Source organism: Stegodyphus dumicola, chromosome 4 (genome assembly GCF_044657685.1).
Source record: "Stegodyphus dumicola isolate Sdum_Otavi_A_Nest chromosome 4, ASM4465768v1".
NCBI classification, from domain to species: Eukaryota; Metazoa; Arthropoda; class Arachnida; order Araneae; family Eresidae; genus Stegodyphus; species Stegodyphus dumicola.
This window is the reverse complement of record NC_140771.1, coordinates 243,862,446-243,888,176: the sequence shown is the minus strand read 5'-3', so window position 1 is coordinate 243,888,176 and position 25,731 is coordinate 243,862,446. Positions and strand designations below refer to the sequence as shown.

The 25,731-nt window shown below is 31.7% G+C and overlaps 2 protein-coding genes across 4 annotated transcripts in view; one reads left to right on the top strand and one right to left on the bottom strand.

Annotated features, from left to right (window-relative positions):
* The window catches only part of LOC118193353 (rho guanine nucleotide exchange factor 39-like), a 61,715-nt gene extending 59,288 nt beyond the window's left edge, over nt 1-2,427 (bottom strand). Inside the window, exons 1-2 of one of the 2 annotated variants that reach the window (XM_035364435.2) lie at nt 2,296-2,427; nt 1,946-2,053 (exon numbers count right to left, since the gene is read on the bottom strand). In XM_035364435.2, coding sequence (XP_035220326.1) covers nt 1,946-2,030 — 85 coding nt within the window. In that variant the 5' untranslated portion in view covers nt 2,031-2,053; nt 2,296-2,427. Of the gene's footprint in view, nt 1-1,945; nt 2,054-2,295 lie in introns of those variants that run through there. The other variant, XM_085816155.1, reaches the window with a different exon arrangement.
* Nucleotides 2,428-3,011: 584 nt separating this feature from the next.
* The window catches only part of Adar (Adenosine deaminase acting on RNA), a 41,620-nt gene continuing 18,900 nt past the window's right edge, over nt 3,012-25,731 (top strand). Inside the window, exons 1-4 of one of the 2 annotated variants that reach the window (XM_035364348.2) lie at nt 3,017-3,304; nt 14,573-14,716; nt 18,914-19,033; nt 22,429-22,567. In XM_035364348.2, coding sequence (XP_035220239.1) covers nt 3,251-3,304; nt 14,573-14,716; nt 18,914-19,033; nt 22,429-22,567 — 457 coding nt within the window. In that variant the 5' untranslated portion in view covers nt 3,017-3,250. Of the gene's footprint in view, nt 3,305-14,572; nt 14,717-18,913; nt 19,034-22,428; nt 22,568-25,731 lie in introns of both variants that reach the window. The other variant, XM_085816154.1, reaches the window with a different exon arrangement.

Sequence of the window (25,731 nt, the reverse complement as noted above, 5' to 3'; positions counted from 1 at the left end):
GTCATTATAATTCGCTTCCAATAGTAAAGAAAGAGACACAGAGGTTATTGAAAACGAAAAAATTTCGATTGACAAATTAGTCGGTATTCTCGACACAGCAATTATAGGACTTGAACAGCGGAACTTTATAACTAAACAAGAAATTATGTCTGTTTAATAGAATTAAAGAGAAAGCATTATCACATGAAACGAAGCAACTTAAACAACTTACATTTAAAGAAATGTTTAATAAAGTAAACAAATAAATATTAAGCTTTTTCTTTTTGTAAATTTTGATACCTTTTAGATCACAATTGTTCTTTATATCATAAATTACGGTTTCATATTTTTAATTTTGTAATTTCTGCATGCCATCTTACCAGATTTAAACTGATGATCTATAATCCGGAAAAATTGATAATCCGGAATCGCCGAAGTCCCGACGAGTCCGGATTAATGACTTTTGATTGTAGTATAAAAAAGGAAAAACATGTTACACATTTAAGCACTACCAAACGCAAATATTCACTTACCATGATTTTCGAGTTCGCTTCGTACAACCAGAGCCACGTAAAAATCAAAATATTAATCATACTCAAATTACTTTTTTCAAACCAGGTACTTTTTCTGATCGAACGCTTCACATAGTGACCATCTGAACCTTTCTTCCTACAAACCCATTCAAATCCATCTAAACAGTTTTAACACACACCACAAAAACACTTACAAAACATTCCATGATTCAAAATTTCCCAGAATCATGCACCCGATTATGTCGCAATAGGGTTTCCATAACATTCAACTACTCAGGCTACCATAAATGAAACAACAACTTGGCGATAAATCAAACAACAACTTCAGCATAATACAAGGCATACCTTAAAGTCTACTCTACCCTGAATGATTTTGTAATCTTTTCTAAAATATTATTTTTTCACTGCTTCAAGAACATTTATTTTATTAGTCTCATATAGTTTTCTAAATAACAGTAAAATAACGAATGTCATAAATAATACGATGCACATGTGCTCAAGTAAAATTGCCAAGCACGCGTGCTGGAAGGTTAAAATATTGCAACTTTTTCTAAGGTAGTTGTGCAAATATGCAAGTATCCCTTTATTTATCAAAGTACAGTAAAGTTTAAACAGATGAAATTGAAACTAATAATAAACCTATATAGTAATGTACCATTTATTGACATAAAACAAAACTAAATACAAATATTAACTCGTCAAACATTGGTTGAATTTCATAAAGAGTTATGTAAATGTCTTCAGTAATGCTGCCTTCCAAGTGGCCAAGCAGTATTGCATTCAAAAATATTCATCATGTTCAAAATTAATGAATGTGATAAATAACCAGTCATGCATCCTGAAATATGCCCAGATAATTAAGTTGGCATATGTATCGGAAGAAAAAGAATCAAGGCACAATGCAGCAGTTATTTTTGGAATTATTATTTTAAAATACTATTTACTCGAGGACTTTGGGAGGAAGTTCAGCATTATAGAGCCAAACCCTAGCTCACATGGATAGTTTAAGATTAAATACAATTTCATAAAAAGAATATGCTGAAAAGTGCTAGGGATGGGAAAATGGAATTTACAAAATTTAAGTTCAGTTAATTCAATAAATTTTATGTATTGTTGGGCTAAAATGTATTTCAGACTAACAATTAAAAACTAAGATTTGTTCAGGAAATTGGAAGATGCAATGAAAAATCTGTGAGTCTCTCGATAAAATTAGAAGACCTGGTAGCTTTGAAGTATTAAATCAGTAAGGTTATAAAGAAATATATTTTCAAATTGTTCCAATGTACATATTTTTTGAGAAAGGAAAAAAATTGCAAATTATGGTAATTTCATACTATGTGGGTAGGTTAATTCTATTCAGTGGAATAATAAACATACAAAAAATGCAATTTATAAATATATTATGACTCTAACGTTTATAAAAACATAAATACCTTTCATCTTTCGCCGAGTCGATAATACATTTTTCTTAGGTTTGCCAGCAATTCGTAGGCAGTGTTGCTTGTCAGCGTTAAACATACTGTCAACAGTTTTCTTGTCATCTTAAATTAAAAGATATTTTAATTAAATATAAGTCAAACTTAATAGTTTTAATTTACAAAGCTATAAGAAATAAAATTGAAATTAAGTGAAAAAATCAGACTACAAGTCAAGTTTATGAAATATTTAGTTTAGAATTCAATAATACCACACAGAAAAAAAGTCATATATTAATTTTCAATTAAATGGGATATTTAACTATTCCAAATTTTAATGCCTCCTTTGGTTTTATTAGGTTACTTACAAAATAATTAAACCTAAAATAATTCTCTACTAGAGGCAAATTGGTAAATTAAACATGAAATTTCGTCAGTTCAGTAAAAATTTAAAACTCCCGCTAGCCACAAAAATTCAAACGCAGACGCGTGTTTTGCACATAAGCCAAATCTTTTTGCCTTTTAAACATTGCACAAAAATAATAAATGAAACGAAACGAAATGAAACTTATTCCACCAGTTCAGTAAATCGGACGATCGGACCCTACACTTTTAGAAAATGAAGGGAGTGAGAAAAGAATTTCTAATAGTCAGAAACTTGAGTTGACAAGCCTTAGACAAATTATATCTGAAAAAAGTTGTCAGAATTTTAGATGGATATTCGCGTAAATATATTTTATAAAACAAAACCAAAATTATCGCATGAATAATGACGATGCTTGTTTAAATATAAAATAAAGGCTTAAACACAATAAAAAATTTGCTGTCTGAAAACGTCATATTATAAGCTAGTACGTTGAAGAAGCGTTTGCCGTTGTAATTTTTTTCTTAAATAATAGTAATATGCATCATTATTAGTTTTGGAAACTAAGTATTTACTGATGAATAAAACTCAACTGAAAAAGAATTCAGTAACTTTTCTTTCGAGCATAAAACAGTATAAGTAAAACTGTAGCCAGGACTTCTATAATATGGTGTTTTTTTCTCTTTTGGTGTCAAGGCTGTTGTCCGAATAATATCTGGAAAGTAAAAATATGTATGAATAACAATTTTTATCAAAAATCGGAAATAATATTATCTTTAAGGTATACTAATTTTACAGAAGTTTTGAAATTCAGAGAGGGTGTGGCTGGAATCAACATTGAGCAAGGAAGAACTGCATTCTCTTTTATGAGCGAAGGGTTTCCAATTCGAAAAGAGTCGTTCGATAAAGGCGTTCGCCATATTTAATTTTATCTTGTTTGCCGGTAAGGAACCAGTAAAATGGATCAAATACTTGAAACTGAAATTCAGAAGCACGAAGGAAAGACTGAAGAAGTAAACACATTTTCTCGTAGCAAATTCAAGCATTATTTACACTTTAAATTTTGGTGGTTTTTATTCGTATAATTTCAGATTTGACTTTTCGGCGGTGGTTGTGCGCCTATGGCGTCCTTAAAATTTTAATGTTTAGCTTGTCAATTATAGTGTTTTGGTAAAAATGTTGTGTACACTTATTATTTTTTATTTCAATTTAATCAATATAAGTTTAAATCTCAAAATCTTTATCATATTATCATAAATAAACGTATATTTATTATATGTGAACATTAGCATTAGGAAAAAAGGTATACATAGGTATTGATTAAGATGCGAAATTTTTTTTATTTTCCTTGGACTTTTATAGCGTTTCATCACGTAACTTTTCAGGCATAAGTAATTGCAATGATAAATAAGTTTTAAAATAAAAGACACGGTGATAATCATTCCATTTTGGTCAATGAGGAGATAGTGAGTGATGTAAATTTAGGAATTTGGTTTTATCTATATATATGATATATGATTTAAAAAGTTTAAATGGAATGAGTTATGAAAACTTTGTCGTATTGAAAATATGTGAAGAATCTTTCACTTCCGTACTTCTTTATGTAATCTTGATGTTTGTTTTCTATTTCATCTAGTAAGAAATCCATCTGATTAGAATGCATTTATTTACATCTATAAATAAATATGCAGGCTTCTTAAAGTATTTTATGACTAGTGAATTTTTTAAATGCAAAAAAATGTAACTGTTTCTAACTACTTAGAAAAATAATGATTTTTTTCCCTCGTGTTGCCGTAGTTATTAATGAATATGTTTTTATAGAAGAGATTATTTTAAATCTGCATAACAGGGCATACTTATTTAGAAATCTTGTGAGCAGTAAAATTTTGAAACCCTGGCTCACATTCATATCGACGTTTATTCAAATCCCTGATGAACAGATTGGCTGCATTTGAGTTTTTATTGTTTACCTCTAGTATAATATGAACATGAGCCAGCTTTCCTTAAAAAGTCCTATACTAAGGTATCCCTTCCTGTAAGCAGATAACCATTACATGCTTTGCCATAATCAAATAAGCCAAACTAAACCATTAAAAACCTTGTGAAATATCCATGTACGTTATTTGTCTTAAATATTATGGTTATATATATGTATATACAGTCATAAATATTCTGGTTATTTATACAGCATGCGCTGTTATCTTAAATTTAAAATGTCTGTATTGCATACTATTTACATGGAGAGATTTGGATGAATCTTTGGTATATGAAAACTTTGCGACCAATCCAAGGACACTAAACTACATTATTTTTAATGCCATGTCCTCTTGTTATGTTTTTCAGCCAAATTACATTTTTATGATAATTTTTCTTTTTTGTTATGAAATCAGCTGAACGAAAATGTTTCACCTTTGAAATAGGGACAAGAAATGCATGTTAAAATGTTTCAAAGTGCTTATTAGCTGACCTAGTCGTTGAAATATTAGCTGAAATAATGGAACAAACAACACCTTCTTTCTTTCTCATTTCCTTCCATTTTGTTTCAAGCGTTCTAAGCATTTTGGGTAAACATAAATGCTTCATCTTTGAAATGGTGATGCAAAATACATAAGAAAAAAAAAGGGTTAATCTTTGGATTATGGTAACTTGGCAAAAATTTGGCAACCAACCCTGCTACAGCAACCTGCTAGTTTTGTTTTGGACGCCATTTTGTTTTCACGAAGTAAAGGCATGTTTTTTTTTTTTTTACTCAAAATTTTTTCTACCAATCTGCTAGCCGATTTACGCTTATACTAGAACTTTTATGGAACAAAAATGCTTAATTATGACGAAGATTAGGTGCGAAATTGGGAGAAAGTGCAGAATCGCAAACTGCTTACCGCGTTTTTAAGAATTGCACTTACACGGTATCATCCATGTACACGTTGACCTATTTTCACTTAAAAAAAATCCCAGAATTGCACAAAAATGGCATTGCGCACACGCTTGACTTTATCCATGTACACTACTAAAGTCTTAGCTAGTAACTTTTATCGCCTTACCAAAATGTTGCCAAACTACCTGTTACCATATTCCAAAGATTAGCCAAAAAAAGTTTTTAAATTCCTATTATCTCGGGTTGCAATCAAAATTTTTGCTGAAATAATGAAACAACAGAAATTAATACATACAGAATAGTATACAGAAATTGCTGAAATAGTATACGGAAATTAATTTTCTGCGGGATAAATTTATATGTGTAATATTTTAATAAGCTCTAGTATAAATTAGAAGAATTGAGTGCAGCAAGATTATGGAAGATCTTTAAAAATAAAGAAAAGAACGTGTTATAGGTTAAAAAATTACCAGTATATACAGTCATGTCCATATTTATTTTAACATACGCAAAAATAATGTCATAGCCGTTTGATGTAATCCATTTTTGCAGGGAATATGTGAAAGACAAGCCTAAGCATTATCAAATCAAAAGCGATCAAATGTTTTCTGATGTGCAAATCAAGGCATTACTTCAACTGATGATGAATCAAGTGCTTTGCTTAGAGTTTGTTTGAGGGAATTTTTGCAATACAGCATTTGATTTTTTTGTGCATAAGGACTCAAAATGGCTTGCTATGGCTCTGAAGTGTCATGTGGAAGAATCTGAAGTGGTGAATTGTTAGCCATTTAAAAGCAGACAGTTGGTCATGGAACCTGTGAGATGTGTGAATATTTCAAGACTGTCTCGGAGGTATAGAAACAATTTTAGACAACTGTTCCTTAAGGAGGCACTAGTTAAGTTCTAATTGAATAGCAATTGCTTCTCAAGATCGATATTTGGCAGTAACTGCCTGTCATAACGGAAAGTCTTAACAGTGCAGCAGAGAAGTGCTTGCAGCTGCCACTGGAATTGTTGGATCTTGACAAACTGTATACGGAAAGTTTAATGAAAAAGCCCTTACCAGGTTATCTGTTTTGTTGTTTTTGCAACAAAAGAGAGATCACTTTAATTGGTGAAAAGAACATCATAACTGGAGGAAACATCAGTGGTCCTATATGTTCTTTATTGATGAGTAGAGTTTACATCAGATGTTTACATTTGGATGGAGTTGGGAATGCAAAACCTTCTTCTGAACAGTATGGAATGTGATCATTTTGGTAAACTTTCGACAATGGGTCAGTGACTAGCCATAGATATTGAGATAAGGTGTTAGAATCTTATGTTAGACTTTCCAGAATCAGATCCATATGTGACTTTTTATTTATGAACAATAATGCTCATCCGCATTGAACAATCTAGGTTGACAAATTTCTTAAAAGTGCAGTCATTGAGCAAGTACCATGGGCAGCAAAATCTAAATTAAACATCTAAGATTGATGCTTTAATTTAGATATAAGGTTAATTTCATATAATACTTTTTTATTATTATAATTTATATGAAAAAGGCTAAACATGACTGAATGGAAGCATAAGAGTAAATAACTATTTCAGATTATTATGATTTACGAGGGTTGGAACTTGAATAGTGGCAACTATTTATTTACAAGGAATACAAAAGTGATTCATGTCACCATTGGTGGATGGTAAAGCACTTCCCAGCCCCATCGCTTGAACAAATCAGTCACAGCTTGCGCTGCATGCGGCCGAGCATTGTCATGCAAAATGAGAGGAGCGTTCTGCAGAAAGTGTCACCGTTTTTTTCTCAAAGCTGGTCGGAGATTGTGCTCCAAAAATGAGCAGTAATACTGCGTAGTGACGGTCTGCTGTGGGGGAACGGTATGCGTTAGGATGACACCATCATGGTCGTACACGAGAATCACCATAACTTTCACATTGCTGGGGCTCTGACGAAATTTCGAACGTCGTGGTGACCCGTGATGATGCCATTCGTTTGATTGGCGTTTCAGTTCTGGCTGGTACGATCGGGCCCAAGTCTCATCCAGCATAATGATACGGCGTAAAAAAGCATCTCCTTCGCGCTCATAGCGCTCCAGGTGGGTTCGGGCAGCATTGTATTGTAGACATTTCTGCATTTCCGTCAATTGATGTGGAACCCATCGTGAAGCAATTTTTCTCATGGACAGGCGTTCCTTCAGAATGTGCAGCACAGTCTTATGCGCTAATCCTGTTTGTCCGGCCAGCTGATGAAACGTTTGGCGGCGATCACTGTCCATTAGTGCGGCAACAGCTTGCATGTCTGCATCGCTGACACTCGGACAACCTGGCCGCAGCATGTCTGCCATGTTTTGGCGTCCTTCATTGAATGCTTTCACCCATCTTGCTACGGTTCTGTAAGGCAATGCAGATTCCCCGCAAGCCTTTTGAAGTCCTTGATGACACTGTCATGCTGTACGACCTCTGGCACATTCAATTTTTATCCAACATCGTTGTTCTTGTTTTGAAAACATCCTGACAACACTTACTTTAGACCGTGAGCTAATACAAGGATTCGTTCTTCGCGTCACTCCGCATGTGCGTGACGTAGGCAGGACGAGTCTTTTTGCTGAGAGGTAAGGTAGGTATGTAGTTCACGTGTGGTATATGTGATATTCTTTGGTTTTTGTTGCGTAGCATTTTTTCAGCTGTGTTGCCACTATTAAAGTTCCAACCATTCTATATAAAAATTGCTAAACATAACTGAGTGGATGCCTGCATCGCTATTTCGCTACCGACTTATCGCTGAAGCATAACTTCATCTCATTGGCTGTTTAAACGTAATTTTCTATAATGAATGATGCCTTTTCTTTGAAAATATTCTCGGTAAAGTGCAGCAGAATTGCTCACTTATTTGTTCGCCGCTTTTTACAAGGGTAAAAACAATTAGATTTTTGTCAATTTTCTTTTAAGTGAAAATAGGTCGATGTGTACATAGATAATGTCAAGGGTGTGCACAGTGCCATTTTTGTGCAATTCTAGGATTTTTTTTTAAAGTGAAAATAGATCGATGTGCACATGGATACCGAGTATGTGCAGTTCTTAAAAACGCATCAAGCAGTGGATGATTCTGCACTTTAACCAAAATTCTATTGCCGACTTTTCGTCATGGGCAATTGTTAAATCCATAGGATATCAAAAAAGGATTTAAAATCAAAAAAGTATTTAAAAATTAAACTAGTATTTCAATGGAGTCTTAAGAAATATAGAACTATATAAACATATGCAATCTGAAATCAGCGCGTATGCTAGATTTGGTGCGCTGTTAAATGAGCGCGTTTGCTAGTTTCCCTCTTTTGCGCATACATTTTCGATGCAATTTTTTTATGGCCCTCAAAACAGAATAGTACCGTTATTTTATATTTTATTAACCTATTAATAAATATAAGGGAGGAGGATGGATGTGATATTTGCCATTGGTGATTAAATTGATTCATTTAGTTACAAATCTCACTGGTAAATTTACGTAAGCAGCAATAGCAGCAAGAACTCTTAAAATTGATGTTCTTATGAAGCGAGCAGGAAAAGTAGCAATTATTGATCAAGCAGTGCGATGAGGAAGTACATATTTTATGATAAAGAGATTGTTAGAATTAAGATTACCCTAATTTTAATAATTTACCTACCATTAACCCTAATGTTTCACTAACAGAAAGACTGTGGAATGATCTTGCAGAATCGGAAACTCTTCTATCTACACCGTATATAGAGAAAAAAAAGCTGCAGTCTGAAGAATTGACGGGAGGCGAGAATGGAAGAATGTGATGTTTATTCTTTTTGAAATGGAGGGTTTATTGCAGAAGGAACCTTAGGCAGAAGTGGGACCCAATCTTCATTTCAGGTTAATCATCTGCTGATTACCATACTATCCAAGCATATATACACTGCGGGGAAAAAAGGAACGCTTCTGTATAGCCATCATTCATACTTTCTGATAATTTTAACAAAGTGCGTAAACCGCATTTTCAGTATTATCGCTTATAATAAATATGCCAAATTTCAAAACGCACCAAAATGTTAATTCACGTATATCTTAGCAAATTTTGAATAAAAAACTCGAATTTTTTGAAGGTATGCTTAGATATATATACATCTACTTTAAGATTATGGGAACAATCAAAATCGTAAAAACAGCCTTGTATTTAGCGTAGGTATAATAAAACACTCAATCGATTTCGAGGGCAGCTAAAGTTCCCTCCTCATCAGGAGAAAGAAATACCTAGAAAGAAGAAAATAAAGGAGAAGGAGTCACAGAAACACGTGGTCCTTATCAGCACTGCACGTGGTTATAACTAGATTTTTAATCGGAGTTGCACTGGCCGCCTACTTTTACTGAGCCAGGCTATCTGATCGAGCATGAAAAATTAGCGAAGTTAAAATAGGGAGCGAGGGGCAAATGCACCTTATGCTCAAAATCTGAACTTCAATTAATGGAAAGCAACCACTGAACGGATTTTTATACCCTCTGGTAGTACCAAACGCGAGGAGGTAACGCCATCTATCGGCAAAAATAACTGAATTAAGATAGTAGAATTTTAAAGGCATTAGGAAGGACTGGATTGGACTTCAAATCATTAACTAGACCTGCTAAATCTTTGTGAATGTGAAAAGCCTCAAGAAAATCCAATTCACCTATGGAAGAAGCCTTTTGGATAATTTTTGCAGATCCAAAATCAAAATTATGGTTAAAAGTCCAACTATGATATGCTATTGAAGACTTGTTAATTTCGCCTTTTTTGACATAAGATTCATGTTCCTTGATACGAAACTTCAAGCATATCATAGTTGGACTTTTAACCATAATTTTGATTTTGGATCTGCAAAAATTATCCAAAAGGCTTCTTCCATAGGTGAATTGGATTTTCTTGAGGCTTTTCACATTCACAAAGATTTAGCAGGTTTAGTTAATGATTTGAAGTCCAATCCAGTCCTTCCTAATGCCTTTAAAATTCTACTATCTTAATTCAGTTATTTTTGCCGATAGATGGCATTACCTCCTCGCGTTTGGTACTACCAGAGGGTATAAAAATCCGTTCAGTGGTTGCTTTCCATTATTTGAAGTTCAGATTTTTGAGCGTAAGGTGCATTTGCCCCTCGCTCCCTATTTTAACTTCGCTAATTTTTCATGCTCGATCGGATAGCCTGGCTCAGTAAAAGTAGGCGGCCAGTGCAACTCTGATTAAAAATCTAGTTATAACCACGTGCAATGCTGATAAGGACCATGTGTTTCTGTGACTCCTTCTCCTTTATTTTCTTCTTTCTAGGTATTTCTTTCTCCTGATGAGGAGGGACCTTTAGCTGCCCTTGAAATCGATTGAGTGTTTCATTATACATACGCTAAATACAAGGTTGTTTTTACGGTTTTGATTGTCACATTAGCGTGTTTTTCTTCTAGTCTATTATGGGAACACTTTTATAGGTTACTAGCAGCTTAGCTGCCAGCCTTCGTCTGGCTTTTAAATGTACCCGAAAAATGGCTGAATGAAACACCAAACGTTAAATTTAAAAACTGCGTAAAATTTTACTCTGCAGAACAACTTCATAAAAAAAAGTTATTACGTATAACAAATTTACAATGAAATAAGCAATATCCCTTAATACGTATATTAATTATCCTAATAAGTAAATTAACCAACTTCCCTTTGCAAAATCTTAAGAACTCAATGGTATAAAGGAGGTTAAGAACTTTGTTTCATAAAAGAATTCCTCTGAATTTTTCAATATCTTAAAACAGTGAATTGAGCAATAAATAACATAAAAGAATACAAAAAACAAAAAATTCTGAAAAGTAAAGTATAATTAATGATATTTTATCTTATATTTTCAAGAGAAAAAAATTACAACGAAATAAGCTATATCCCTTAATACAAATATTAATTATCCTAATAAAAAAATTAACCAACTTTCCATTGAAGAAAAAAAATCAGGCAAAACTTTTCAATATCTTACAAACAGGGAAATAAGTAAAAAATAACATGAAAGCAACTCAAAAAACATAAAAGTCCGTGCAGAATTTTACTCTGCAGAACAACTTTATCAATAAAAATGTATTATATATATATAAAGATGACACTGAATATGCCAATCTCTTAAAAATAGTAAGATAAGAAATACGATGAAAAATTGTTGCCAAACCCATATTTCTAAAAGAATGAAACAATTCAAAATGATGCGATTTCATCAAAAATCTATCAACAACAATAAGACGCGAAAATTGTTGCCAAAACCACATTTTTAAAGATATGAGATGTGAGAAGTGTACTCCGAAGCTTCATTTAAAAAAATTCTTTAAAAATACAAAATATTATCATTTTTCCAAAATTCTTTTTGTAAAAGCAGTCGCAAGGATGAAAGTTTAACGTGTCCAAAAATCAAAGAAAAATAAACTGTACATTTAAAAAAATAAACGTTTTTAGAAAAAATCCCGTTGAAAAGGTGTTAAGCTCCCTTTGTTAAATAAATTCGTATTTAATCGATTTATTGAAACACGAAATTTATTTTAAGTTCGTAAAATAATAGCTAAGTGCCTAAGTTTCATGATGATGTGAAAAGGGAGTGTATAGAGTAAAATCTCGCTTTCCTATAGCCTATTATGTCTAAAAATGACGCAATTTCATCACAAAACATAAAATAAAAAAAATTCGAATTCGAATTTCGAAAAAATCGCTTCGAGGTGCACTGGCTCTTGTCTAGATGCACCTATGTACCAAATTTCGTAGCCATGGGTCTATTAGCTTACGCACAGCGCGAACGAAAGACACATACACACACACAAAGACTCTTTCTTTTATTATATGTAGAGATAATTCAAAATTCCTTTTGAAAAATTTATAAAAATTTTAAAAATAAAGAAAATCTGAAAAATCTTCAGATTTTAAATTATGTCCAAAAGGACTTTTTTTAACGTTTTGTGGTTACCTGTATTTATTAAATATCATGTTCCTAGCACTTAAACCATAAAATTCAGTTCAACAGCACCATTGCAAAATAATTTTAAAATGAGCGTATCTTTAGAATTTCCGATACAGGAGATAAAATTGTTTTTTCATTCAGTGTTGCCATTGCTCGCTTTGAAATCTAAAATTGTTTTTTCATTCAGTGTTGCATTGCTCGCTTTGAAATCATTTAGGTTGTTAATCAAAAATTCATTGAAGTGTTGCAAAATATTAAATGGATAATAAAACAAATTTCAAATTTAAATTAGGGCTTCCACATGCCCATATTCTATGGATGATTACGCTATTCAAATTTTAATGGCTCTAGGTACCGTTGTTTTATCACACTGTGAGTAACATATATGCATTCATGCAGATTCTTTATTATTTAATTTCTTTAAATATAATACAGGGCGATAATATTTGGTGGCAACAGTTTGAAAATTGAAACAAGGCGTATCATATTTTTGCATAATGTTGAAAAGGCTAAGGCAGAGCGAATGAAAATAAACAACAAGAGCCTTTAGATATAAAAATGAAAAAATACAAACAAGATTTCTACACGGCCTTTGAAGAAATAGAGAAATATGATTGCGCTTGCAAGACACTGCTTTTAGAACTTATAAAAATCTATTCTGAAAAGTTAAAAGAAGTATATTGTTTCTTAGAAATAACTAATGCCAGTTTTTCCATTTGATAATAAATGCTAATTAATATAAATAATTTGCTATGCCATCAATTTTTTTTCTGTAGCATCTATTACTTCTTTTATATTAAAAAAATAAGCTGTAACCCATGTGTATATGTTTACATATATACAGTCAAAAGTCGTTAATCCAGACTCGTCGGGACTTCGGCGATTCCGGATTATCGATTTTTCCGGATTATAGATCATCAGTTTAAATCTCGTAAGATGGCATGCAGAAATTCTAAAATTAAAAATATGAAACCGTAATTTATGAAATAAAGAACAATTATGATCTAAAGGGTATTAAAATTTACAAAAAAAAAAAAAAAGCTTAATATTTATTTGTTTACTTGATTAAACATTTCTTTCAATGTAAGTTGTTTAAGTTGCTTCGTTTTATGTGATAATACTTTCTCTTTAATTCTATAAGCAGACATAATTTCTTGTTCGGTTACAAAGTTCTGCTGTTCAAGTCCCGTAATTGCTGTGCCGAGAATACCGACTAACTTGTCAATCGAAATTTTTTTCGTTTTCACTAACCTCTCTGTCACCTTTTTCATGTCTTTATCCATTTTTTGCAGCAATTCCACTTTTTGTTTGATGGACATCGAAACATACTTTCGTTTTGTAGATCCTTTGAGAGCTCCAGCATCGGAAATTCTATTTGACATAATCGAAAGTTCAAGTTTACTTTTATAAAATTGCTCTTACAGTCTGCAAAAAATAATAAGTGTGATCCAATTTGAAGATTAAGGAACAACGCAATCATTAACATTAACTGAAATAGATAATTAGATAATTTTAGCTTACACCGTCCGTTATACATTAAACGCACAGGCGAAAACGTATTCTGCACTTGCGCACACGCATAAGCGCAGTAGTCAAGGTGTTACGCGCACGCGTAAAACGCCTGTGCGCATGTGGCAACACGGCGCATGCGCAGAAAGTTTTTAGCTTTGAGGTCCGGATTATAGATCATTCCGGATTATGGGTGTCCGAATTAACGACTTTTGACTGTATATATATATATGTGAGGGAGTCGGAGTCGGTCATTTTTGCTACCGACTCCACAGCCCTGCTATTGTGAGAGATGTGATATGTGACATTGTATTGTTCCATGGTTTGAAATTTTTCAAATGTGGTGTGTTTCAACTAAAAAACTATTCGAGATATTTTTGAAATTTGTAGCCAAAATTTTTTTTGACAAAGTAACCCCCCTCATACCCCCAAAACAACTAATAAACTATTTCGTTTTTTGTGATAAATGTGTTATGTATGCTTTGATGTCGAAGGCAGATTGTTCCAGCTGTTTTAACGGCAAGGTTGAAAAACATTTTCCAAAACATTTTTTACATAATTTTAATAATGATTTTTATGTAGCTATTTATCTAAGATCACTCAGAGCAATAGAATTAATACATATAGTGTCAGTGTATTTTTAAAAATTTAAAAATTGGGTGCATTGTAGGGAAAACCGGAGATCAGTGGATGAGATATCGCATATTTGACCACTGGTAAGCCAAGGGAAAAAACTGCTTATTTACAAAAATATTTTGTATTTTTATTTGCATTTATTTTGTATATATTTTCAGCAATTTAAAAAAAAAAATTAGGTTTGGAAATAGTAAATTTTTTTTTAAAGAAAGAGTTAAAAGAATTGAATGCATTTATTTCCCCCCTTTTCTTACAGGTAATATGAGTTTTTTTAAAAACATCTGTATTATGAACAATCTATTTTGTTTTTCAGGTAACTGAATTAAATCTTGAAAACTGTGGTGAGCCAATAAAGTTGAATCTTCTTGAAAAATTTACGAATTTAGAATCTCTTAATTTAAGCAATAATGGCATCAACAACTTAAGAGGCTTTCCAAAATTACTTAATTTAAAGAAAGTAGGTATTCATTTTTTAATTGTGAGTATTATTATGTTCCAGAGCCTGTAATTTGTTGTTTAAGTGCGATTCTGTTTGTTAAAGAATTAAGTAATCCTTTGTTACAGAACAAAAGGACATTGGAGATTTAAATTATGTTTAAATACTTATAAAGACATTGTGTATTTCAGTAATTCAAAAATATTATTCCTTATATGAAATTATGAAAAAAAAAAAAAAAAAAAAAAGGAAACATCATTCAATCTGTTCTTAAAGATATAATTACATAATAGAGCATATGATTTCCTTTAGCAGAAATTTACACTTTAAAATGTCTTTCCATACTGCTAATTGAATAATCAGTAAAGTTCTATGGGAGCAAATGTTATTCTTAAAAAGCAGAAGAGGGTTGTAGGTTTTTAGAGAATATCTAGATGCTTCGAGGAAGGGTCTGATGAGTTGCAGACCTAGAATATCCCAGACGTGCTGTATGGAATTTAGGTTAGGTAAATATGATACAATCAATCAGCTCAAATAATAACCTCTGTTTGCATATTTTAGCCATCATAGTGGCTTGATGAGATTGACCACTGTCATTTACAAGAGGAAGAGAAATTCTGGGACTTTTGGACTCAGAACTCGGGGGAACCGTATTTGGGGTTGCAGAATCTAATCTACATATCTGTACATGGGTGTAAAATCTCTACTATAGACATAGAGCTTTTTCTTGCAATTCCTCGCCCTCCTATAGAAAACTATTAAACCATCACCACAACTGTAGTGGATTTATACAGTGAAAAGTTTTTAATCCGGACGTCCATAAACCAGAATGATCTATAATCCGGACCTCAAAACTACAAACTTTCTGCGCATGCATAAATGCATGTTGCATAAGACCTTTACGCATGCACATAATACATTTACGCATGCGCGTTTAATATATAACAGACGGTATAAGCTAAGCTAAAATTATCTAATTATCTGTTTCAGTTAATGTTGCAAATTGCGTTATTCCTTAATCTTCGAATTGGATCCGTCTTATTATTTTTTGCAGACTGTTAGAGCAATTTTATAAAAGTAAGCTTGAACTTTCGACTATGTCAAAAAGAATTTCCGATTCTGGAGCTGTCAAAGGATCTACAAAGTGAGAGCATGTTTCGATGCCCATGAAACAAAAAGTGGAATTGCTGCAAAAAATGGATAAAGGCATATCCTTTGTTTCTCTAACCATTCCGAAATCTGTTTATCAATTTCATGCTGCTCTGCGGGAGGGGGGGGATGTCGCGGCACACAATGAACTGGAAGTTGATCTGTCAGCACTATCCTTATCTTCAGGGCAGATATTTTTATTTTATTCGGCTTATAATTCCTCAATATATAATCTCAATAAACTTAATTTTAAATCAAACAATGAAAGAAGAGCTTGGGTTCAAATCCCGGAGAAGGCATGGTTGTAACTGTTTGTCCCTTCATAGGAGGCGATGATGGCCCATCTATTAGGTGCCTCCATAATAAAGAGACCACCTCACCTGGCTGTGTATAGATTAATGGACAGGGTTGCACTGTAATTGTTCACAATCTGCCATTAGGAAAGAGGGGGAAAAACACAAAAAGGAAATGCATGTTATCGCATAAACGTACTGCAAAAAGGAAATATAGACTTACCATATTTAGGAATTTCTGTGTGCTCAGTCTGTGTCACACAAAATTCCTTAACTCTGGTTTCCAGATCCTTAAATGTCACTGTGTGATTTACTGAGAAGTAAACGAAGCCATTTTCAAAAAGACAGTCACATGGCTTCCAGCAGTTGGATATGATTGTTGTTCCAGGTAAAATATTTTATTGAATTATATCCAACAAAGTTTCTTTTCTTCTGTCCTTAACCATTCTCTTGTTCTGTACCACCAAACACACAGTTTACCACCAGCAGCTATTTTATGATGCAAAGCACAAAATAAGCAATGTACTTTCTAACTGACATCTAACACAAAAATAAGCCCATACGAATATTTTCCCATTGGTCAAATTCACTGCAGTCAGGTCATAAGGTCATAATAAGGTTTCCATAACATTCAACTACTCAGGTTCATAAATGAAACAACAATTTAGCATTAAATGAAACAACAACTTGGCAATAAACTAAGGGGCATCCTAAAATATAGACACACCCAAGCTATTTTGTGTATTTTTCTATTAAAAAATTTAAAAAGGTTTGAAAATTCACCTTCTGTTTCTATCTTATTAAGTAAAAAATATTTTATGTTACTGGTTTAAGAAAGAAGCTATGAAAACTTAGGTAACCAAAGCTAAAATTTATTGTTTCTGTTCTGTGATTGATACTGTGCAAGATAAAAAGATTTTGAATTTATATGTTAAAAATATTGGTTTAAAATGCATTTGTGAAAATAAATATAGAAACTACTTGAATATAAAAATACAGTTTTTTAAATTGCTGCACTTTTGATATATACTGAGCAGAAAGCTTTGAGAGAACTGTATCAAGATAATGAATTTCACAAAAATGTAGTTGCTTTTTTTTTTTTTTTTTCTATAAAATATTTAAATTATACAATGAAGGTGTATATATGTGAGTGTGTGCATATTGGGTCAATTGGAGAGTTCTGCAGTTTTTCAAATGGAGGTGCATTGTTTTCTAATTATTTTGTTACTGCTAATAAGAAGTGGCTTAAACTAGATCAAGGCATATGTTTAAGTTTGGTTTTTTATTCTCTCCTGGAGTAATTCTAGCATGTATTGTGCATAGTTTTTATTTCAATGGAGAATTCATAGGTTCATTTTCATCAAAGCATGTATTTCGATTTTGGAAAACATAATATTCTAGTGAAACTGCTTCCAAAATTTAGCTATATATGAACAAATTTCTGTTTCTGGTGGCATAGTTTGGAGGTGGTTCGAGAAATTTAAGTCTGCAAGATAACACTAGCTTTGGATGACAAAAACCTGTTAAAAGAAGGTATCATTAAAAATCCACATTATCCAGTTCAGCAGCTATCAGGTAGACTAAATATTCCAAAAAGTACACTGCAGTACATGATCTTTAGAAGAAGATTGAGTTATGTAAGCTGGAGTTATGTATGCTAATATTTTTACATAGCAGAATATGTTTGCTTGAGTTTAGACGTGGGTTTCATAGCTGAAAAAAAAAAGTGTTTTTTTTTTTTTTTTTTAAATCATTACTGGAGTTGAGAAGGGGATAATAAACAATAATGTTACAAGGAAAAGATCATGAATTAAGGTTAAATAAAATCTTTAATAACATTGAGAGGGAGCTACAATCACAAAAAAGTAATACTTTAATGCATGGTGATATTATAAAGGAATTAATTGTTCTATGAATTAATCACTATGAATTAATTGTTCAACTGTATCAAACAATAAATCTGGAAAATATTATTTCCTAATTGCAGTTTTAAAATCAGAAACTGAAGCAAAGTGTTAAGAACTGAGTAATAGTTAAAGTGGTCCGCTAAAGTGCAGAATCGCCCACTTATTTGTTTGGTGCTTTTTACAAGAGTAAGAAGATTTGGATTTTTGTCAAATTTTTGGCTTTTTAAGTGAAAATAAATCAATATGTACGTGGACAAAGTCACAATGCCACTTTTGTGCAATTCTGGGATATGTTTTTTAAGTGAAAATAGGTTGATGTGTACGTGCATACCAAGTATGTGAAATTCTTAAAAACGTACCAAGCAGTGGGCAATTCTGCACTTTCTCCAAGTGGTCAATGAATGCCAAGGATTTATTATGTGTGGCTGTAATGTTTTGTCTCACTTCTTGCATTCAATAAACCTTATCCCTTGAATTTTTGTCTGTGACTTCAAAATTCTGTGAATGGCCAGAGTTCAGTTGTTTGGAGATTGTCAAACAGTACTTTAAGTTCTTTGAATAAAGCTGATTAAAAAAAAAAAAAAAAAAAAAAAAAAAAAAAAAGAATTTTTCATGTGCTGGAAAGCAGAAAGTCATAGAACAACATGATGCGTATGTAATTGACTGAAATTTATGTTTTTGTACTACTGCTTATAATAATCATACAAAAAATGCAGAACTTTTCTGGATGACTTAATATATACATGCACAAAGATATACATATACATGTAATTTTTACTTGTAAATTAATTTATATATTATGAATTGTAGTGAAATGTTTTTTTTGTGCATGATAAATTGTTTTTAAAATTTTTATTTGTGTGCTCTAGTTGGACCTTTCATCAAATAGTATTGCGAATACATTATTTTATCTCCGTGGGTGTTCAAATCTTACACATCTCAACTTGAGCAATAATAGGATAAAAGACGTTGGGCCTCTCAAACCAATGGTAAGTTTTAAGTTTATTTGAAAAATTTATGCATGTTTATTAATAGTTATATCCATCTGCAATGATAATGGTAAAAACTACCTGCTTTTTATCCTGTTGCTTTTGTAAGTGACATTTATTTTCAGTAGCATTGCAGAATGTGAAAGAGCTAAATCTTAAAAAAGTGCTCTGCCTGTATTTTTAATAGAATCTTAACTACTTTAAATTAAAATTTTAACAATTGCACACAGTGCTGAGTAGTTAAAGAATAAGTATTAAAATAAGTTAATATCACAAACAATTTAAAACTTTGAAAACAATTAAGAAATATAGTTACATAAGTTTTCTTTGGGGGGCATGTGCTAAATTTTGAAACAGAAATACATTAATGCAAAGTTTCAGTCTTTGCAATAAATGTATAAATGCATACTTTCACATTGAGTACGTTTGCTTGTGGAGCTGAATTTCTGTAGGTTGCTTTTTTCTTGTCCTTAGGAGGAGTGTTATTGGGGAAGCAATCATCCAATATTAAAATGGTTTCTAATTCAATAATTTTATGTGTATTATAATATTAAAAATTTTTAGAGTGTTAATCAAATCTGAATTTGGTACCCTTCTGTTAACAAGGCACCACTTAGTGCCAAACATTAATGTAGATGTGAAATGTTAATAAATGGTGATAACTATGAGAGAATGTAGAACTTCATGAAAATAAGACTTTTAAGTCTAGAATTAATAAAATAATATAAAAGATTTTATGAAATTAACTTCTAATATAAAAAGCATAAAACTGCCAATTTGACATTACTGAAAACATCTGCTTCTTTTCAAACAATCATCCTCATATGAATTCAGTGAAGTAGGAATCTAGATTGGGGCAGTCAGTGCTGTGCTGATGTTTATTTCACCATTTTGCGGAAGGCATTGCATATCAAGATAAGTAAGATTGTACTTAATTTGCAGGTGTTCATCGTATCTTGTAACAGCAAATTCATTTGCTTAAGCAACTTGTAACATTGTAAAATAATTTGGCGATTTTTCGCGGAAGAACCATAAATGAAGTCAAAGAATTGCACAAACTCTGTATCTATGTACCGCCAAAAATCGCCAAGTTTCACCAATGGATAGCTGTAAATATACTTTTGCTGAGAAAATTTCTGGATTGATGTTTATTCTTTGTTTTTACTAGCAACAGTGTCATTGTTCAGCTATTTATGATGCGATATAAACAAGCTACTGCATTTGGCAACTGGAACCCCTTTCGCAGAAAAGTGTCCTGAATTCTAAATTTTATTTTTTATTTATTATCAAGACTCAAATAGTGTTGTAGATAAGTGTATTTAATAAAAAATGAAACGTTCTAGTATACTTTTTCGTGAGAATCTTGGTTTTTAAATTGAGCATCTTAGCAAGGCAATATATGTCTTTCACTGTACTGTTGTTGTAATTTAGTACTGTTTGGTTTTATCATTTAAAAATTTTACTTGCTACTTAAGCCACATCAGCATTATGAATTGACTTAATGGAATGAACATTTTTCTTTTTTTCTCCCTTTTTTTAAAAAAAATCTTTGCACATTGTTATTGCTTTCTCTCTTTGAAATGTGATTAGCAGTCTTCCTTCTCTGTTTTTTCTATTTTCATTTCTTCTGCAAGATCTTTTTCTGTTTAAAATTAAAAAAAAAAAAAAAAAAAAAAAAGTAGTTTTGTATTTTTTAGGCCAATTTAAGATGCTGAAAAATGGCACAAACTAAGAATTACATAAAACAGCTATCAATTTAATGAAAATGCAAGAAACGGCCATAGTGTAGCACGTAATTTTTTTAGGCATTGTTCTCCCCATGTACAGAGCAATTTTTTTTAGCTTAAAAAAAAAAAAAAAAAAAGGAGTGTTGCACAAATTCAGCGTCTTGCAGAAATTGGTGTTGTGCACACTGTCACTTGTTTTCACTTAAAAATATGGCACACATGAGCATCATACACAAATTTCAGTACATAAAATCCATCACTTAAGAAGTATAACTTCATGCTTTGCAAATTTTTGAATTCTCTATCGTTGAACAAAACACCATGTTTCTGAAGAAATGCAAAGCTTTCTTTTTCATCAGCCAGTAAATTCCACAGTTCCATTAGGATTCCTTATGAGGGGGAAAAATGTACTTGAATGCAAGAAGAACAAACATTAATCAGGAAAATTACTGTTGAATTTGAAAGCAGAAATCAAGCTTTTTCAGCTGCATGTACGTGCATAACATTGGCAATGTCAGGGGTTGTCTGTTCTGGCCACATAGTACGTTGCTTTGTATTTTTCAGGGAAATGCAGATTATCAGAAAGATCATGGATTTTTCTTTAAGAATATGGAATTTTGTATTCTGAGCGAAAATGGCTACCAAATGAGATAAAATATTTGGTGATACAATGTGAAAAGCTGCAGGGGATGGAAAGAGATCTTAGTGCTGATAATTTTTTTCATGGTTCTAGGATTTTGTTTGTAACTGTTTTGTGTTTCATACTGTTAGGCTAATTAACTAACTTTCATCAGATGGTGCAATAGACAGTTAATTAAATGTGGGTTTAAAGCAGTATTTGTTTCTGTAATGGAAGGTGTTGCCTTTTAGAGCCTGCATAAAGGTATATAAAGTTTTGAGACAACAAGTACCTTTTTTTTCTCAAGAATTTATATTATCTATAGATATGCATTGGTTTATTTTGGTAGCTATATGATCAGAAAGCACATCATCAAAGGATCAAATGTATTTTTTTAAATATACTGCCATTCTACCAGTGTTTACTTTCATTCTCCCAATTAATTGTATGATATTTTTTTATTTCATCCGTTATACAATCATGCAAACTTGAAAAATTCTCAAGCCAAATGAAATTCACAGCCATTATGAATTTTATCATAAAGGCTGTGATGAAATTTTGCACAAACATATAGATTGCCAGCTTTTACATAACAGATTATTTTAAATTTATGCTATATATTAATTTTGTTCAAAAACATTTTGGTATTTTTCTGTATGTATCATTATTATAATTAAAGGTGAATTGCAGAAACATATGCCAAAGTTTTCTGAATTCAGTTTTAAAGTTTAAGATTCAATTTCCTGATTTAAAGGTGTAGTTTTTGTTAAAGAAGAGAAGTAAAATATTTTTGGTGATATGGAAAATTAATTAAAATAACATGGAAATCTTACGGTGTTTTTTTTTTGGGGGGGGGGGCAAGACACGCGACTGCTACTGTTATCTGTTGTGAAAAATCACAGTGATTTACTTCTTGTGTCCACTTCATTAGTATGCATTTTATACTTCATATGAGTGTATTGTAATTTTACTCCCTGCTACCTTTTCATACAATTATGTTTATATATGAACCTTTTTTTTTTTTTTTTTTTTTTTTTTTTTTGCGGTAGACAAAACTGAAGAAACTACAGTCACTGCTACTAGTTAATTGTGATGTGTGTCAAGTAACTGATTATAGAAAGAAAGTTTTCAAAATTCTTCGCAGTTTAATTGATCTAGATGGAGAAGATAAAAAACCCATAGATGAAGGTAAAATATTTTTGAAAATTAAGCAATGAAGTATACTTGTTGACTTCCTTATTTATATTATTAAGTTTATAGAATTCTATGTTAAATTCCTTTGACAAGAAAATGTTTAGTAATTTGGTTAATGCTGAATATGTGAGAAATTGTTATATACCATTATATATATATATTGTTGTATGATCTTAAATTCACTTTGTGTGAAATCGAGTTATTCTACTACTTGCACAATTGCTGCAAAGTAAGTTAATAGTAATTTATTTATTAAAGAAATATTGATTATATTATCTCCTAAAATTAATTTTAGTAGAATTATCTAAAAAGAGTGAATCCATAATTAGTAAGTTTAATTCCGACAAGAAACATCCCTCAAGCATTCCTAGTCACTCCCTCTCCCATAAATTACTTCACACAAGTTTCGCCAACTGATATAATTCAAAGCCCTCGCTGCCGATCAAGAATTTCGGAAACGCAACCCTTCTGAGTAAGACGCGAAGAAAACGCTTTGCCCACTTCCCACTAGAAAGAACACAAGTTAATTAATGCTTTTTCTGGCCTTTTATATCTTCATGTACATTCCCTTTTCTTATTTTATATATATTTTTAATTTATATTTTTACTTTTTTGATTTGTTTTTGCAAAGATTGCATTATATTTCTTATATTTTGTAATTTTCTAATGTTTATTTCAATTAATTTGAGTTCTTTTTCATAATGCCGATTTCCAATGTTTAATTTTTACAAATAGTTTTGAATTAAAATACATAAACACGAGGGTGTCGGGGGACAATCACTCAAGTAATTTATCAATTTTACTGCATAAATTGCTTTTCACTTAAAATTGAATTAGCGAAAATGCTTAATCAGAATGGATTCATTAGTGCTCTGCATTGGTTCATGATCCCTTCAATTCACGGAAATATTTTGCCTAACTTAAATTGCCAGTTTGGCATCCCTTTATTACTTGAGTAAAGGACGAAACAGCTTCGTATTTATTTCTTAATTATTGTTCATTGAATGGGAGTTGGCTTGTTCCCCTTGAAAAGTCAACTAATTTCCGATCAATGGCAATGGTTACTTGCTTTTGATTTAATTTCTTTTTACAATTGAAATTTTGTTATTCATGATTTAATTCAAGTCCCAGTTAAACATTTTTAACAATTTGCATTCAAGTTACTTTAAAACAGGTTTCGGAATTAAATTTACTAACTATGGATTCACTCTTTTTAGATAATTATACTAAAATTAATCTCCTAATCTTAGGAGATAATATAATCAATATTTCTTTAGTAAATAAGTTATATATATATATGTATATTGTTATATACTGATTGTGAATATACTGCTACTTGAATTCAGCTTTATTATTTTTTGTTTCTGTGTGTATATAATTTGATTGTACTACCTGATTATTCACCCACCTCTGCTGAAAAGTCCCCAGTCATTGGTGACTAATTTTTCACCAGCTTGTAGAGACATTAGGTTATTTCGAAGCAAGAGAAGACATGAAAAATGAGCATTGCCCTCGCCGCGATTCGAACCACAGATTTTACGAATATGCACCGAGTGTGCTGGTCGTTACTACACGAAGGCATGCTAAGAAGTTGGGAGAAATACCTTATAAGCTTAGGAAGGAAAAGATGACAGTCTTTTTGAAAAATGGCAGTGCAGTAATAATTACATGAAACAGCAACAAATTAACAACATTACTAAGGCAAGAAACATCAATAATAATAATAAAAAACCATACATAATAATAAAAGAAACCCCTTTTCGCCCCCTATTCTCTCCATGTTCACACATCAACCTGTTTTTACATGGCACAAATTTGACAATAGTGATTATCATATATTTTTTAGGAATGGGTTCAAAAAAAGGAAGTGTACTTTTAACGAAGACCTACAGAAGGAATACACATTTATTGAAAAATATTGAAATTCCGATGTATGGTGCAATATATGTTCTTCAAAATTTTCAATAAGCCATATTGGATATACGAGATATTAATCTTCATATAAATGGTAATAAACATGAAATCTCAAACTCTGCTGCTGCATGTAGCTTGTCATCAAAGCATTTCTTCAAACAGGAGAAAATAGGGTGATGAGGAAGAAGAATTATAAATGCAGTAGAAGGTACTTTTTTATACCATATTGCCTGCCACAACCATAGCTTTAGGTGTATGGATTTTATGTCCAAGCTGCTTCATTGGCATTTGAGCCTAAGTTTATATGCGCACAAACCAAGACCGAAGCAGTAATACTAAATATTTTCATGCATTATGCTTTAAAGAGCTGTGCACAATGATTTGGAAAAATGTTCACTTGTTTTTTTCTTAACTGATGTGTTAAATCACAAGGAAATAAAACTTTTTTCAATACTCGTTAGATTTATAGATTATAGTTATGGAGTTAGAGTAAAAATTGTATAGTTTATATCCTTACTTGGTGAAACATCCGATATTGTCAACAACTAATTAATTACTTGAAGAAAATAATTTAAAAGAAAAAGTTATTGGTTTTTGTGCCAATAATATCCATTCTAACTTTGGAGGAATCTCTGAAACTCTGAAAAATGTGGATAAAATGTTTTTGTTAAACAGAAACTTATGGCTTAATTAGAGTGGGATGAGTAGCGTGTATTGTCCATCATACTATAAAAACATCAGCTGTTGTTTTGCCAGTTGATATAGAAATGTTATTTCTAAGATATACTTTAAATTAGCAGTTCTCAACCTTTTGACTAACGTGCACCATCTAAACAGTAATTGAAAAACTTTGGTACCACCACTACATTTTACAGTGATTATTTTTCCGTTTCTCAATAGAAATATTGAAAAGGTATACAGTCAAAAGTCGTTAATCCGGACTCGTCGGGCTTCGATTCCCGATTATCGATTTTTCCGGATTATAGATCATCAGTTTAAATCTCGTAAGATGGCATGCAGAAATTCTAAAATTAAAAATATGAAACCGTAATTTATGAAATAAAGAACAATTATTATCTAAAGGGTATCAAAATTTACAGAAAAAAAGCTTAATATTTATTTGTTTACTTTATTAAACATTTCTTTCAATGTAAGTTGTTTAAGTTGCTTCGTTTTATGTGATAATACTTTCTCTTTAATTCTATAAACAGACATAATTTCTTGTTCAGTTAAAAAGTTCTGCT